General features: G+C 39.3%; 1 protein-coding gene across 1 annotated transcript in view; it reads left to right on the top strand.

Annotated features, from left to right (window-relative positions):
• Positions 1–18,236, top strand: part of TVP23A (trans-golgi network vesicle protein 23 homolog A) — a 504,754-nt gene that overhangs the window by 131,740 nt on the left and 354,778 nt on the right. The window contains exon 3 of the mRNA XM_044089139.1: positions 8,833–8,922. Within this exon, the coding sequence (XP_043945074.1) occupies positions 8,833–8,922 (90 nt within the window). The remainder of the gene's footprint in view (positions 1–8,832; positions 8,923–18,236) is intronic.

The following is an 18,236-nucleotide window of genomic DNA, read 5'->3' as shown; positions in this document are numbered from 1 at the left end:
TTCATCTCTGCATTATGAAAGTCGGGTAAGTGGAATTTCAGTCTTCTAAAGTAGCTCCGTAAATATATATTAATATATAGAGAGAGATAGGCAGATACACACACACACACACACACACACACACACACACACACACACACACACACACACACCACACACTAAATGCAAAATGTCTGTGTTTCAGACAACAGAGAATATTGTCATGTTCTAGAATCTCAGCCTCTGCCTTTATTTATTACACTTGCAGTTCAGTTGTTCTGGAGACTGCAGTAGCAGTTCTTTTCAACAATTTCAGCAATCACCTACTGTTTAATAATGCATTGGCTGAAAGGAATACAAAGGGATATAGAGGGTATTGAATGCACTGATAAAGGATTAAGACCTTAGAAATAATATCTGTTAAATATGTGACAGCAGAAATGAATTGGGAGGGATTTGTAAAAAATTTAGCATGTTAGTAGCTGTAAAACACACGTATATAACTAGTTCCTTACGTGTAAAAGAATGTGCACACCTCCTCCAAATAAGCCTTATCCATAAGATACTTTATATTAATATACATTCCCCTTCTCACAGACTAGTTATCACAGATGTACCATACCAGCTAAGAATTATTTTATTTATTTAATTTTAGTTTGTTTATTGGGGTAGTACTCTGATAACTATAGACCATTTGCAGGCTTGGCCTGAGTGAAGGGATTCACAAAACTGAAAATAGAACAAATGCACAAACACAGAGCAATCAAAGAAGATAGATAATCTTATGTACAAATGATACGATGTGTAACTATTATTAACAGAGTAGAAAATCAAATGTGAATTAATTTTAGTAGTAAATATGAGAGGAAAGTAGCGGCTGAAAAGAGAGGATCAAAGTAGAAGTGATGTGGGAGACGAGGAGTTAGGTTATCTGTCTAGTGGTAAAGTACTTGCAGTCAGATTTGTCATGAACTTGTCTTTTGAGCTGAGCTTTGAAGGTGGGGAAAGAGGAGATTTCTTTAAGATGGGAGGGGGGGGATTGCCTGAGTTTGGGTGCAAGAATGGAGAAAGAGCAGTCATTACAGTGCAGTTTGGTTTGGGGTGTCTGGAGTGAGCAGAGTTAATTGGGAGAGGTTGCGGAAGTTGTAGGGGATAGTTTTATTGTGCAGTTTGGTTGCAGGAGATGGAAAGTTACCTGGCTGAAGTAGTTTGAAAACAAGAGGCCTCAGGAGTAGCTCAGCTCTGTAGGGGACTGAGAGCCATTTGGCCTTCAAGAAGGTGATGTAGTGGTGTTCCTGAGGAGAGGAATTGGAAATGAATCAGCAGATTTCGTTTTCAATGGACTGCCGAGTATATGAGTTCTATGAGTATATGAGGCTGTGGCTATGAATGGGAAGCCTGTATTCAAGATGAGTAAGGAAAACTCCTTTGCAATTTGCAGTTCTAGCTGGTCGGAACAGAAATCGAGGACCAGAATAAAACAGAACTGATCTTTTCCTGGTGTTTTCATTGTGGCTTTGGAAGTCAAGTGACTGGTCTATCTATAAAACTAAGCATTTAAAGGATGCGGTTGTTTCTGTTGGGCAAGCATAGAGATCTGTGAAGTTGATTTTTAGGAGTTTTTTCAGCTTTTGTTGGGTTCCAAATATCATACTTTTTTAAAGAGGTGTTTAGGTGTAGCATATGGATGTTTGGTCAAGGATTAAGGGAGCGAAGGCCAGGCTGAAGCCGGGTTTGAATAGTTGAAAGTGAGAGGCTGGATCAAAGAATAACCAGCTCATCTGCATGAGGGGTGACATGAAGGTCAGGGAGGTCAGAGGGCAGTTTAATAAAGACTGAAAACAAAAGAGGGGCAAGTATGGATCCTTGGGGCACTCCTCTGGTAAGGTGAGCCAGTGGTGATAGGGATGGGCCTAATTTGACTGTGAAATACCTGTTTATTAAGAAATGTTGGAACAAGGTGACAGTGTTGGAGCAAACCATTATTTCTTGGAGGGAATGTAGGAGCAGGAAGTGGTCAATTACATCAAAAGCTTTGGTGAGGTCAATGAAGAGAACTCTTGAAAAGTTTCCTTTATCCATGTTGAGAAGGATATCGTCTGTAAGTGACCATTGTGCTGTCATTGTGCTCTGGCTAGCCCAGAATCCATGCCGTTGAAGAGTGAGGAGGTGGTATTGTTGGATATAAGTGGACAGTTGGCTGTAAATTTATTTTGTAAGTATTTTCCCAACTGTAATGAGGATGGAGATCATTCAGAAGTGGGAGGTATTTACTGGCTAAGGCTGTATGAGAAAAGCAGGTTTCCATACGTCTGACAAGGTAGAAGAGGTTTGGCAAGGAAGTGTTTGCACAGCGAGTAGGTTGTCTGCACCAGGGATGCATCCAGGGTATGTTTGCTAGAAGGGGAGAAAGTTCTTTTTGGGTAATTTTCTTAAAATAGAAGAGGGGGATATAAGGAGGGGGTTAGGTGAGTTTGGGGGGGGGGTCAAAGTTGTGGTACTAGGGAGGTGGCTGAATTCTTTGAGAAAGTCAAAGGCTGAAAGTTGGCCTTGAGTGGTCTGGTTGGTGACAGGAGAGGAGGTGGGATCAGTGCATTTATGCCCTGTGAGAAAATTTACTTCCTGCCAAAAATATTTGGGTTTGCCTAGAAGAGCAAGTCACTTAATTTTGAAGTAGTCGGTATTGTGCCTACACATGACTTGCTTATCTAGGTTATGTAGAGATGTAAGCTGGGGGACCAATTTTGGTGACTAATAGATAATTTGGAGGTTACTGGGCAGTAGTCGCTGACTGAGAGTGGAAGAACAGAGGTACTGGAGATGAGGATAGGTTTGTTAATGATTAATAAGCCCAGGAGGGTGTGATTGTTGGTTTAGAGATTTGGAGAATTAGCATCATTGACTAATCATATAAGAATGATATTGGCTAGGAATTCGGCGATCTCATTGCTCAGGGGACCTAGGTAGTTCAGGTTAAAATCAGCTATAATAATTTTTGTAGAGTTTCAGTTTCTGAGGTGATAGTAAGAATAAGGGATTTCAATTTCTTAAGATAGCCTGGAGAGACGACTCCTATTAGAAGGTGACTGACCTTCTGGGAGGGACGTTTTAGAAGGGTGCAGTTGGGTTCAGTATCTGAGGAGGCATTTGCTGGTGCAGTGATAGTGGGTGTGTGGTTGTTTTTATAAAGAATGAGAGTGACCCCCCCCCCACCTTGTCTGCTGCCAGGTCCGGTGTCTTTGAGGTATTTGTAGGAGGAAAGTAGATACTGAAAATTAGATTCACAGCTAACAATGCTTCTCTGTTAGCCAGACTTGCCCCAGTTCTAACCTTTGCAGACAATGCAGTGACAATTCTTGCCCTAAACTATGAGACACACTAGAAAGCGCGATTCATAGCAACTCCACATAAAGTACATTTAGGAGTATTTTAACAGATCCCCATCAGATGATCACGTTTTCAGAAACTGAAAGTCATAGGGTTAGGACCATATCATCAAGTTTCCAAAAACCCTAACATCAAAAATAAAAAAAAAAAAACACAAAAATCTACCTTTGCCCCCTGCATCCCCTATACCCCCTGAAATTTATATATACCAACTCAGAGATCACACTACTGTGAGGAAAAGGGTACATTTCCTGATCTGCACTGTACTGCAATCATCATCTTCTTTCGGCTGTTCCCGTTAGGGGTCGCCACAGCGGATCTCCTGTTTCCATTTCTTCATCTCCTCTACATCTTGCTCTGTCACACCAACCACCTACATGTCCTCTCTCACCACATCCATAAACCTTATCTTAGGCCTTCCTCTTTTCCTGTTACCTGGTAGCTTCATCCTTAGCATCTTTTTCCCAATATACTCAGCATCCCTCCTCAGTACATGTCCAAAGCAACATAATTCTGCCTCTCTGGCTTTGTCTCCAAACCTTCCAACCTGGGCTGACCCTCTAATATACATATTCCTAATCCTGTCCACCCTTGTCACACCCAGTGCAAATCTTAACATCTTTAACTCTGCCACATCCAGCTCTGACTCCTGCCGTCTTGTCAATGCCACTCTCGCCAACCATATCTCATAGCTGGTCTCACTACCCTCTTGTAGACCTTCCCTTTCACTCTTACTGGTACTTGTCTGTCACAAATCACTCCTGACACTTTTCTCCACCCACTCCATCCTGCCTGTACTCTCTTCTTCACCTCTCTTCCACACTCACCATTACTCTGAACTATTGATCCCAAGTATTTAAACTCATCCACCTTCGCCACCTCTACTCCTTGCATCCTCACCATTCCTCTATCCTCCCTCTCATTCACACACACATATTCTGTCTTAGTCCTGCTGACCTTCATTCCTCTTCTCTCTAGAGCATATCTCCATCTCTCCAGTGTCTCCTCCACCTGTTCCCTACTCTCACTACAGATCACAGTGTCATCTGCAAACATCATAGTCCACGGGGACTCCTGTCTGATCTCGTCTGTCAACCTGTCCATCACCATTGCAAATAAGAAAGGGCTCAGAGCTGATCCTTGAGGTAATCCCACCACCACCTTAAACGCATCTGTCACTCCCACCGCAGACCTCACAGCTGTCACACTACCCTCGCACATATCCTGTACCACTCTTACATACTTCTCTGACACTCCTGACTTCCTCATACAATACCACAACTCCTCTCTAGGCACCCTGTCATATGCTTTCTCTAAGTCTACAAAAACACAATGCAACTCCTTCTGACATTCTCTGTACTTCTCCATCAACACTCTCAGGGCAAACATTGCATCTGTAGTGCTCTTTTCTGGCATGAAACCATACTGCTGATCACTAATCATCACCTCCCTTCTTAACCTTGCTTCCACTACTCTTTCCCATAACTTCATGCTGTGACTGATCAATTCAATCCCTCTGTAGTTACTACAGCTCTGCACATCACCCTTATTCTTAAAAATCGGTACCAAAACACTTTTTTTCCATTCCTCAGGCATCCTCTCACTTTCCAAAATTTCATTAAACAATCTGGTTAAAAACTCCACTGTTATTTCACCTAAACACCTCCATGCTTCCACAGGTATATCATCTGGACCAACAGCCTTTCCATTCTTCATCCTCTTCATAGCTATCCTTACTTCCTCCTTGCTAATCCACTGCACTTCATGATTTACTATCCACACATCATCCAACCTTCTCTCCCTCTCATTCTCGTCATTCATCAACCCCTCAAAGTACTCTCTCCATCTGCTCAACATACACTCCTCACTTGTGAGTATGTTTCCCTCATTATCTTTTATCACCTTTACCTGCTGCACATCTTTACTAGCTCGGCCCCTCTGTCTAGCCAATCGGTACAGGTCATTTTCTCCCTCCTTAGTGTCCAACCTTTCATACAACTCTTCATACGCCTTATCCTTAGCCTTTGCCACCTGTCTCTTTGTCATGCACTTTATCTCCTTATACTCCTGTCTACTTTCTTCATCTCTCCGACAGTCCCACTTCTTCTTTGCCAACCTCTTTATCTGCATACTCTGTATACTCTGCACTGTACTGCAATCTCCATTCAAAACCATTGAGTTTTCGAAAACTCAATCATATGGTTTCAACCATATGAATTTCAAGTTTCTAAAAACTTGATCATCTGATAGGGATCCATTTTAACAGACTTCTTGGAAAAAAAGGTCTGCCTTTTATTACTTTAAAGTATCAGCAATCATCCAAGACAACCCCATAAAGCCTATTTTCCATGTATGACAACTCCATACCAATCTACAAAACTGTCTTATTTATTAATTAACTCCTCCCTAACATTTACCTTTTACCCTTTTAATGTACTTTGCAGTACACTGCAAACTCAAAGTATATCTACTCTCTCCATTAGAGTGACAGAGTATCACCCCAAGTACGTTGACCAATTAATATCACTCTCCTACCACAAAACCAAACACCAAATGCAGTCTTACTTTATCCTTTTTTCACTCATCTGTAATGATACTTCCATGACAAATCTTTGCTTTATATTCTTTATAATTATCTCACTTCCACATAACCTCTAGAAACTGCTTAACTAACATACCCGTGCTAAAAATACCCATGATGCATTGGAACACAGTTGGGTTGGATTGCACAGCTAGGTTTATAAAGGCCATGGTGATTGTTAGCCCAGTATGTAACTATGAACCTATTATATTTTGTTTAATTGTATGGTAGTCTAAAATAACTTGATTACTTTTTTAGTATTTCCAAGGATGCGGGTGAAGTGTATTTTATTTGTAAATCAGGCAAATAAACTAGTCAACAAAAATAAATAAAATAGTTGTACATGTATATTCAATAAAGACAGCATTTATAGGATCAGATAGGCTTGTGGCAGATACATTTGCGGTGGGTTTAGGAATACAAGTTATGTGAATGATATTTGACAGAATTTGGAGAAAGTGGTCTGAACCAAATTGAAAAGGGAGCATTATGAACGAGGTAAAGAACAGAGTGGATAAAATAGTAGTTATTAAATATTTATAAATAAAATAAATTAAATATTACTATTATTAAAGAGTTTATCTGTGGAAGTAAATGAAACTGAAGATGCTACAGGAACTGTAAAAAACAGGACATCGAAAGCCTTGGTAGTGTCTAGATGCGGAAGTATCAAGGAGTAAAAATATCCCAGTGAAATAAAGGATTTGTTAATTAGGCTAAAAAAATGGATAACAAGTGGTGATACTGCAAAATGTGAAAAACAGAACTGCACTGAAATCATGAAACTCCATTGGGAGGCAAACCTTAGAACAGTGCAGGACACTTCGCATAAGACACATGAACGTGAAGTGAAAAAAATTGTACGGAGAATGGAGAACAGAGAGGTACCACTCAAAGGGTACATTTAATGTGAGATATATGAAGAGAGAATGTGTCGAATGCAACGATATCTAAAGTGCATAGACGTTTTAGAACATGCCTTCTTAAAATGTAAAATCATAACATAATTTGGAAAGTGGTGTAACATTTCCGGATATAACAAACTGAGGAAGATGTCCTTGAAAAGCATTATATTTGGATTACACAACAAAAGTAAAATGATTTGACAATAGGAGAAGAAGTTACGGTAGTCATATCTACGTGGTACATGCGGGTAGTGCCTTTGTGAAAATTATATAATAAGTAATGGAATAATATGGTAGCATGTAGATTTCCTTTTATTTTTCTAATTTCTTTTCCTATATGTAAGATTTGTGTACTAATGTTTTTGACATGCGGTTTGCATAGAAAGAATATATGACTAATTTGTACTTCAGTTATTTGATGAGATGTTAAATAAGCCATCTTTGCTATTCTTGGTAAGTGTGAGTGGATGCTTTCATTAGCTTGAGCTGCCACCAAAGCAGACAGGGTGGACCTCGGATTAATATCTCATGTGAAGGTTATCGAGGGTTGTTGAAAATGAGCACTTCTGCAAGCATGCATGGTCTGCTAGTGGGTATTACTTGCCTTTTCACATGGCATTAAATTTCATTGGCATTAGTAGCCAGATACAACATTACATTCCCCAATAAGTCACTGAAAATGTCTAGAAATACTACTTAGCTGTTAAACTAGTAACATTTTGGTCTCTAGGTATCCAGATGATTATCAAGGGCTGATGGTTTAATTTAAAAAAAAAAAAAAAAAAAGAAAAAAACATATTCCTGACTTTGTGAAAAGAAAAAAAAAACAAAGAAAGAATTTGAAGAAACAATATTGCTTATAGTTACTATATTTCTTTGTATTTTTGTATAGTCACATCTCTTCCTCCTTTACAGAACAAGCTGGGTGCTATATTTCAGATAGGTAAATACCTGCTCAAGTTCGGACTCCTTACTGTGTTTCAAAGCAAGATTTGTTTTCTGCTGTCTTATTTACCTATTATAGAAAACTAGTCATTAGAGTGTACTTGAATGAGTGTGTGTGTGTGTCTTTTGGCTTTTCCCGGTTAGGGGTCGCCACAGCGGAACTCCGGTCCGCTAATGATTGGCAGTAGAGTCTTACGTGCTGGCTTGCCGGGCCTAACGCACAACCTTCAACGAAGGAATGCCCATTCACGCATGTCGCATAGTAGACGCTCTAACTGAGAATCGAACGGGCAACGTCTAACTGTGAGGCGACTATGCCCCCCCCAAATAAAAATATGTAATTAACCAATCAAACTTTGTAATTTTACCTTAATCACTATGCTGTGGGCTTCCTAGCTGAAAGGATAAAACCTTTAAGAGAAAATTGAACACCTATCTGTCCAGAGGGCATTGTCAGGCCAGTACCAGTGACTCCAGCGCAACACGCTGATGGTCTTAGGTTTGACTCTGTGATAAGAACCAGCGTTAACCATTCCCTTTTTGATTTTAGCAATGCCTGACCAGAGGATTTGCTCTATATTTGTGTATATTTATAATTTGACCTTAACAAATCAAAGTGAGACAGAAGTGAAATTCACTCGGGAAGCAGTTTTAATGGTGACTCACTGTCACCAGTGGTATATTATTTATTTAAATTCCACACTCCATTAAACATCATTAGATACAACTGAAATAGTTAAGCATTAGTGAAACACTTGGTAGAAATAACATTACATATGATGGAATTCTTTTTATGATGCATCTGATACAACTAAATATAAATTCTTTTTTTAGAATTTTAAATATGTTTCTCATCTTATTTGAACAATTTCACAAAACCTTGAATTTTTCAGCTTCACAGAATCTGTTTCTTGAATGATGTTAAAATACTATTGATCAGTTGTCTCTGTGGTGTTTTAAAATATTTTCCAAATGCTGATCTTGTTTATTGTTGTATTTAAATCCAACCTTCACTGCTGCTTATGTTATACCCAGAATGTAACTGGAAGACTCTTGGTTGGTTTGCAATGGAGGAACCAAATTGATGAAGATGGGAAAAGTCATTGGGTGTTTGAAGCAAAAAAGGTAAATGCAACCTTGTTACTGTACCACTATATGCAACTTTGTTACTGTACCACTATATGCAACCTTGTTACTGTACCACTATATGCAACATTGTTACTGTACCACTATATGCAACATTGTTACTGTACCACTATAAATGAAACTAGTATTACCCTGTGAAAGTCCTATGCCCCCTAAAGGTTAGCATTAATAAAATTGGATAACTTTTTTTTTCATGCATGTCTTACATTTACTACATTTTATTAAGTTCGTACCATCAAATATCTTCTTGAACTGTTCAACCTCACTGAAATTTTGCGAACACTGTTTGAATCCTGTGTTTGGTAAATCCTACTGAGGTAAAGGTGCTGATACTGAGAGCATGTAGAAGTTGCTGTGAAAAATATCTTGTGTAAAACTATTTGCATTGCTTCTGGTTATTTTTTAAGTATGCCTTTGCTGGCAGCATCACTTTTGCCAGGAAGCAGAACTGTAATGTCTCAACTTAAACATTTCAACTTAGGGTAGATATCTGGAGGTGCCATTTAGAATAAGCAAACAGCACTGTAAGGACATCCTAAACACTCATAGGAGAAGTCAGCAGGTAACCATTTGAAATATCAGGACATGTTACAGTGACTATTTTGACCAATATTCTGTTTTCTTTGAAGTATGACAATGTCAAAGTTAGTATAAAACAGTTCAGAGGGGTAGAGGGGCTCGCCCCTTCTGTAAAAAAACGAATTTAAAGGACAACAGCGCTATTCGACATTTGCTCTTCCCCACATTTTCGGTCTTTTTTTCTGCATGTCAGCACTTGGTGTTTTTGAATGCCAACATTTCAATAGAGAGTTGCAGAAGTAATGTATTCATTTTGTAATAAGTATTGAATAAAGTGATATAACACCATGTTTAAGCAGTAGTAGCAAGGATAATATCACACTATCTACACAACAAGTAACACGGCATAACATTTGCAAAACTGGACAGGAGTAAACCTGGTATTTGAGATGGTGCACTCATTAGAGAAGAGCGTATCCAGCTGTGTGGGATCGTTAGTTGCATACGAGTAAGAATGATGTTTCTAGAAATTAGAGCGAGTTCAGAAAAAGAGAAAAATAAAAGTTAGGGAAGGAGATGATGGCTGAATGGTATTCACACGACTGAAAACAGGCAAACTTCAGGTGACTGAAGCATTGATTTGGGTACAACACTTTTAAAGCATAACATTAGTGATGATACAGAACTAGGTAGAAATCGGGTTCATTTTAAAATAACTGTGAGGATAGTTTCAGCAACAGACACATTAATAATAAGAAACAGAAGACTGAGAGCTTACTGAGCAAAAGATGCAGATTGTTTCAGATAACTCTCACCAGGGGATGAGTTCAAGAACTGACAAGTTCAGCATTAAGGGACAAAACACAGAGAAGGAGTGGACAAGTATATAGGCTATTTTTGCTAGTAAGGTAAATGTAAAAGGTCAAAAGTAGTGCAAGGCTACTGTTTTGATAGAAAGGTAATTTGGTAGGTGATTCATTTTGGAAATTTAACCAAAAGCTGTTCATAGTAAAGGCATTCTGTGTGAGTTACTCTGTAGCATTCAGAGACAATGTACTGGCTTTTCTTTTTTGGTGAAGAGAGTCTTTGTGACAGAGAGGAAGAGAGAGAGAGACAGAGAATGTGTTCCTGCAAACCATAATTAAGGACATTTAAAACATCACGTGATGACCACCCAACAACATATTTGGGGTGATATGGACAGTGTGGTAGAATTACTGAAATGGGATGGGCTAGCTGCTCAGAGCTGCATGTGGTGTCTGGGTATTTTACAGTAGTTTTGCCTCTGAGCAAAGTCATTAATGTACTGGATGTATACTTTTGTGACTGGTGCTATCGGATAACGAATTTATTTATCTGTACTGGTTCTACTACTGCAGTGAATTACCATTTTTTGCTGTGTTAAAACAATTTGAAGGCAACTTGTTAGATATTATAGCAATAACCCACGCCTGGGTGTGGGTAATGCGGGATTTAACCATGGTTGGCGTGGTTTGGTCCCGAGGGCGAAGCCCGAGGAACCAAACAAAGACAACCATGGGTAAATCCTGCATTACCCACACCCAGAAGTGAGTTATTGCTATCTATGACATTATTTAAGAAAAAACAATTACTTTTCTTAAATAATGGCATTGTATAATACCTCCTTGCTGCCCTTCGCGGCTGTCTGGCATCAGCGGCAGTTCTGATGTACTGCGCATGCCTCGCAGTACATCAGAGCTGTGGCCAAAGCAATGGAGAAAGCAAGATCTCCATTGCTTTTTACTGTTCGCTATGTTAAATGGATTTAACATGGCGAGACAGCTTTAAAATAAGCAGCGGAGATGTCCGTTGCTTATTTTAAAGTTGTCTCGCTATGTTAAACCCATTTAACATAACAAACAATAAAAACGGAGATCTTGCTTTCTCCGTTGCTTTTTAAACCTGTCTCGCTATGTTAAATGGGTTTAACATAGCGAGACGGCTTTAAAATAAGCAGCGGAGATCTCCGCTGCTTATTTTAAAGCTGTCTCTATGTTAAACCCATTTAACATAGCAAGGTTTAAAAAGCAACGGAGAAAGCAAGATCTCCGTTGCTTTTTACACACTGTGTTGCTATGTTAAAGGAGTTTAACATAGCAAGACAGCTTTAAAAAAAAGCAACGGAGATCTCCGTTGTTTTTTTTAAACCTGTGTCGCTATGTTAAACTCTTTTAACATAGCGAGACAATGTTTTAAAAAAAGACTTATACTAATGGAAAAAGTCCGGGCGACCAGACCTTTTTCCATTAGTATAAGTCGATTTACAATGTGCACGCTGGCCAATCAGCATGCATGTTTTGGAATATTAATAGGGGGTCATGGTATAATTTAGGTTCACAGGTTCTCTTGTCAAGGTTATGACTTACTGGCCTTCAAGAAGCTTGAAGGCTGTAACACATAGTGTGCACTCACTTCCACTCACATATCAAATACAGTCGTAGTGTTGTACACTGCTTAACATGAGAGCCTGACCAGCCACCTATGTGGTTTGAAATGCCACACCTGTAGCCACCAAAACACATTATGCATTCCATAGAATTTTCTGAAAAATAAACTTAGAGTATAAGATAAACAACTGCAATTATTTTGTGAACAATAAAGGCTATTAAAACTGTAGAAAATAGCAACACTTTCAGTGAGAAGTATTCTTTATAGTGACTAATAGTCAGTGCATTCATAGTCGTTATCATAAGTACTGTAATATACTACACACAACCTACAAATTATATTTTGGTAAAATTTCATATCTTGAAAATTGTAAAACCTAGACAGATATTGCTTAAACATTTTTGTTAACCAAACAAGCTTTCACACGACAACAAGAAATTCCTCTGTAAGTGCATCTTTAGGAGGATATTTACAAAAATATGAAAGCATATGCTTAATTAATGTAGTTAGCAAAATAAATAATGTTGGACATCTCTCAAGATGTGCAACTTATAATAGAAGAATCAAAGAAAGTTTTCTTCAACAACATCTAAGGTTTCACTTAATGTCATGCAACATGTAAGTCACTTGTTTTTTGAAGTTTTAATTACCTATGGAAATATTTCTTATTTTCCATGATTACTAACAAAAAAATACCAGTATAGTGTGATATAAACCAGCACTGACAGTGAATTATCCTACCTATTACATTGGTGTTTCACACCATACAACTCAAAGAAATGTAGGCCTCTCAGTTATGAAAATGAGTAATAACAGACAAAATTAATTTCTCCTCTGCAGGACGTTTTAGACTAACAGTCTCGGTGTCACTTTTGTTAGTTAACTCATTCCCTCTTTAATACTGCCTAGTATTAGCTGATAAGTCACTTACATTAAAGAAGCCAGACCCACAACATTCTGGATGCCATAAGGAGGTATGGGTGTGAACTGGTGGTATACAAAAATGGTGTTATAGGCTTGAGTGAGTTAACCCTGCTGGATGGCACTGTATCCCTCACCTGAACAAGGCAGCATTCATGCAGCAGGCTGAACCTGCTCTGTCCACCTGTAACAGAACAGCTGACTCCAGCTATTCATGCTCCCTGGCCTGCTTCTCTCATATCCAGCTTCCCTAGCTGAACCTATTTTCTCACTGTTACATTCAGGGCTCCATCCCTGTATGTATGTATGCATCTAGCTTAGAAAAAGGGATTTCATTCCAGCCTTTTCCTTGTTCCATAAACAATAGAAGATTTCTACCTTTCCTAGACCTGCTGGACACATGCACGTATCCAGGACTTCAAATTGCAGATGGCGACTCTCCAGGCAATCATGCGCCTTCTACAGTGCACCTGATTGGTGTCACTGATTATGGTGGCTGCATTATGACACAGTTACTGTACATCTTCATGAAAGGCTCCTTCCGTTGGTCTGTGACAGCAAGGCTTTCCATCTAAAGGACATTCATTTGGTCTTGGTTGTACTCGGAGTGTTTACCGAGATGCTCATCACAGTCACAGAGGCCTTGAAGGAAATGGAATTCTGAATATTCTGCCTGGATGACTGGCTCCTAGCTGGCCCATCATGGGACTTCCTATTAGCAGCCCTCACTTCAGCCTTTCCATTTAACAGTTATTGGAGACTAAAATAGTAAGTGCTACCAAAATTGCATTTATCACCCCAAAATTAACTCCGTTGGATATTTTTCTTAACACAATCGGTATTATTTTTATTTCAACAATTTTACTATTAAAAGAGTATTGGGAATAATCTTCTGTAATAATGCAGCCAACACTTTGGCTCAGTTACTTTAGGCCATCTGCACTTATAACAAAGTTATATCTCTCGAAGTCCATTTTTTTAATTTGATCAGTATACACTTGTGCATTGTCCATAACATCTAATGGCAGTATCTGGCAAGGCATGTCCAAGTCTGTCCACTTTACTGAAACAAGTAGCCTGCTCAGTACATCGGCATCAGAAAAATATAGCCTTACCGTCAGCTAGAACATAAATAACAGGCTGCAACTCCTTTTATCATAACCACTACCAATATTCATCCTGAGGTTCATTGTTACAGTCAGGGCTGGGCCTAGATAAACTAGTGCCCTAAATGAAAAAGCTCCCTTTTTCTCACAGTTTACAGACATATATACATACAAGTATTTCAAACACGGGCATTAATGCTCTTCTAGCCTGCCAATATACCAAAACATTGTTCCCATAATAAGTACCTATTCTGTTCTTAAAATACCTAAACTGGTACTTGCTTTAAAGTAATTTGGTAGTCTGTTCCATGCATCAGCTGCTCTGTCAGAGAACCAGTTGGTCCGGTCCTCATTCTTACAGAATCTTCCTATAGTAGTATAACTACCATTAACCAATTGGTTGATATGAGTAGAAAAACTCAAAGCTGGATCTATTCAGGTCCTTAAATGAATCTACAGTTTCAATCACTGTGTGCTGTATTAAATATTCACCTTTCAATTTATGTCTCCCAAATCTCATATGCTTAGTTTTTGATGTATTTATCAGCATATTATTCTCCTGTGCCCAAATGGTCAGTTTAGTCAAGTTCATTTGCAGACATGCCTATCTGTAACACATGTAATCAGTTTAGACAATTTCAGGTCATCTGCATACAGAATGTAGAACACCTCAAACGAAAATATAGATCTGAATGATAAAACTCTAAACAAGTAAGGGCCCAGGACAGAGCCCTGTAGGACACCCTGACTGTAGCCAGGAATTTCTCCTGTCCAGTTGCTGTATGATACTTGCCATGTTCTATTTGTAAGAGATGCAGCTATCCATCTTATATAGAGGAAATCAACACCTAGTTGTTCTAATTGATCAGTGTTTTGTGTATGACTCTGTCAAATGCTGAAGTTAAATCTATATAAATGATATCACAGCACAATTTTTCATTCATAGCTGTTATTATGTTGTTATAGAACATCATGTTAAAGGTGGTAATAGATCTATTTTCAAAATATGCATGCAGATATATAGTTTCAAGTCCCAACCTTTCCAATTCTGACAATAACTTATGTAATATTTGCCTTCTCCATTATTTTCCAGAACATGAAATTAGACTTAAGAATCTGAATGACTCTGGGTTTGTCCTACTCCCCTTTCCCATAAAAACAGGTTTAATAAGTGCATGCCTCCAGTTTTGAGGAATCTCCCCATATTTATACAACCTAGTAAATAATAGATATAATGGTAATGTAAATTCTTACTGAAGTGTTATCAGGTCTTTATTACTGATTCCATCTCTTCCCAGTGCCTTTTTTGGATCTGGTTGATATAGTTCTTTTTCAACATAATCTGATTTTATTCCAGTATGTGAGGTTACCTAGATGTCACTAGAACAACGTATTACAGTTTGATTTATATTTCAAAATTTTCCTTTAGTTATTCAGTCATTCATTCATTCAACATATTATATCTGGGCAAGATTGCGCTCTGATAACTGTAGAGAAAGCAAATTAATTAAGCCAGGAGTCAGGGGGCTGCTAGGCCCCCAAAGCCACAGTGATTCTAAATGCTCTGAGGTGCATTTTAGAGGGTTTTTTTTTTGTTTTTATTACTCATCATCTTGTTTTTTTCCTGTATCCTTTCAGCACACCCTAACTGACCAAGACTACACTGTAATAAATACAGTGGAAATAACTGTATTAAGATGGGGCGCATGACATGATAGGCCCCAAGAAGCCATGAGGTTTCCAGATTTCTCTAAGGTGCATTTTAGAGTTTAACTAACTTTTTTGTCCAATGTTAGCCTGAACAAAAACATGATCAGAGAAAGAAATTCAGTCTTATTCTTCAAATTTACTTTATCCTGCTTCCTCTCAATACAAACGAAGTGACCAAGACTACATGTTAATAACTGCACTGAAAATAACGGTATTAAGCCAGGGGCCACAAGGCCTCCAGATGTCATGAGATTTCTAGATGCTCTCAGATGCATTTTAATCCAACAATAGCCTGAACAAAAACCATGATTAAGGAAAGAAATTGATCTTTGCTTTTTCCTGCATCCTTTTAGCACAGCCTAACTGACCGTAACTATATTGTAATAACCAAATTAAGCTGGGTTTCTGGGAGCTATTATGCACTCTGAAACCATGGAGTTAGGTTTTCCTAGGAGCATTTTAGAACTTTTTTCCCAAACCTTTGATCTGATGATGTCCTGAACAAAAATCATGCATATGGAAACAAAATTAAATCCTACTTTTTCCCCAAAAAAAAGCTAAACAAACACTGGTTCACAAACTGAGAAGGCAATGTTTGTAAGGACACGTATATCATGTCTGGGAATAGTAACAATACTTACCACCCCACCTCAAAACAGTTACTTCGTCTGTGTCCCCCTCTAGAGTTAGGATTAAACTTAAGGCATGAATGCCTTTCAGTCATATTTCAAGCTGCTGCTGTCTTATTTCTGTGCAGCATGCTTCCACACCTCTACCCCCAAAAGACAGATACCCTCTGCATAGCCTTCTAATGCTAGACTGACACAAAACGGAGAAGACAAATAGAACAACAAACAAATAGAACATAAGATATTTGCTGTCAGACATGTATAAACAGTGGGTCAGATTCACGAAGGCTTGCACGGAGTCTAAGAGTAGAGTAAGACTCCAGACAGCCAATATGTCTGCCGAGCGATCCAGGAAAAGCCGGCAGGGGCATGCATGAGAGCTCCTAAAACGACTCTTGCACGGACAGTGTTAGGATATGCAAATTACCTCATCTGCTGCTGAAAGCTATGCAAATGAGGTAAATTTGCGATCTAGGAAACACTAACCTGTCCGAGTAAGAGTAGTGTTATTTGCAGAAATGCACTCCATTGGTAACTGAGTACCGTTCTGCAAATAGCAAAACGGAGCTATGACAACTCCAAATAAAGGATGCATCCAGTTGAGGAAGCATGCCAATGGTCAAATATAAGGCCATTGGCATTATTATGTGTTGCAAAATAATAAAAAAAAATTTTTTTCCCCCGATCTTCAATGTTTAAGAGTAGCGCAGCGCCGCATAAACGTGTGGCGCTTTAAAAAACAGGAAAAAAAAATTCTAAAAATAGGCATTTTATTAAATATATTCATCTGCCATGCAGGTGAATGGCAGGCTGAAGACAACATGGCTACTGAGTAGTGGTTGCTAAGGGGGGAAGCTCAGTCTGAGAGATGTAACCAAGCATTAGTACGCAATCCTATGCAAATGAGTATAAGGATAGTGAATCCCAATTTTCCCTGCCATGTGAACCATGTCCCTAGAGTGTAAGAGTAGGATTAGGGGAGTAACAGAGTAGAAGATAGGTGACATCATGAGGGGGGTATGCATCAAAGACTGTAAGCTTATTGGAGCAGAGTGGCATGTGTTTGCTGTGAGTTACTCAGGACTGGAAGAGGCGTGTCTACAGTTGTCTGAACTGAAACCCAGAAACTGAAGGTGTACGCCGTGGCTATCACTAAAGTTTCTTGCAAAGATGCTTACACTGTGTGCACGCGTGTGTGCACCTGTAAACCCGTCTAAGCCTGTGTGCACGTGTGTACGCCCGTGTAAGCCTGTGTAAGGCTGTCTAAGCCAGTGTGTGTGCATGTGCACCCGCCTAAGCCTGTGTAAGTCCATGTAAGCCTGTGTGCGCGGCACTGCCTCCTTGTGGAAGCAGAAAGGGAAAAGGAAGGAAAAGAAGTAGTAGGAAGTTAAGCAAGGAGAACTAGCAGAGCTGCCAGGTGAAATCAATCAGAATCAGCCAATTACACAGGCAGTGCACTAGTCCAGCCCAGCCCAGCACTTAAAACTCTGCAAACAACATTCCCCCATGTTTTTCTCAGAAACACTGCAACACTGCAGTCTACAAAGAGAAGTGAAAACTTAAAACGTTTAACTGAGACAAAAAATGTTAGGGGCTGCCATTGCTATTATAAGGCAACATGTGCAAGATGCTGAGGCTGGTGCCATTGCAAATGCTGCTGAGCAACCCACAGTGAGGAGACGGAGAAGAGTGTACAGACCCAGGGTAACCTACCAGGGGCTACATGAGCTGGAGATAGTGGAGCGCTATAGAGTGGACAGAGACCTCCTGCAGCAAATTGTTGAGCTGTGCAGGCCACACCTCACACACAGAATCAACAGAGGGGAACCCATCCCAGTGGAAACCAAGGTATGTTTTGGCCTAAGAATACTAGCAACAGGTACCTTCCAGAGACCAACTGGTGATATGATGGGGATTTCACCGGCATCAGCATCCTGAATGCCATGTCAGCACATGTCGGTGATCATGTATATTTCCCCAATTCCCGTGAGGTATTGGC

The sequence above is a fragment of the Protopterus annectens genome, chromosome 12.part0, assembly GCF_019279795.1.
Source record: "Protopterus annectens isolate FY-2018-M chromosome 12.part0, PAN1.0, whole genome shotgun sequence".
Lineage (NCBI taxonomy): Eukaryota > Metazoa > Chordata > Ceratodontiformes > Protopteridae > Protopterus > Protopterus annectens.
Note: the sequence above shows the minus strand (reverse complement) of the source record. Positions and strands in the feature narration are given on the sequence as shown.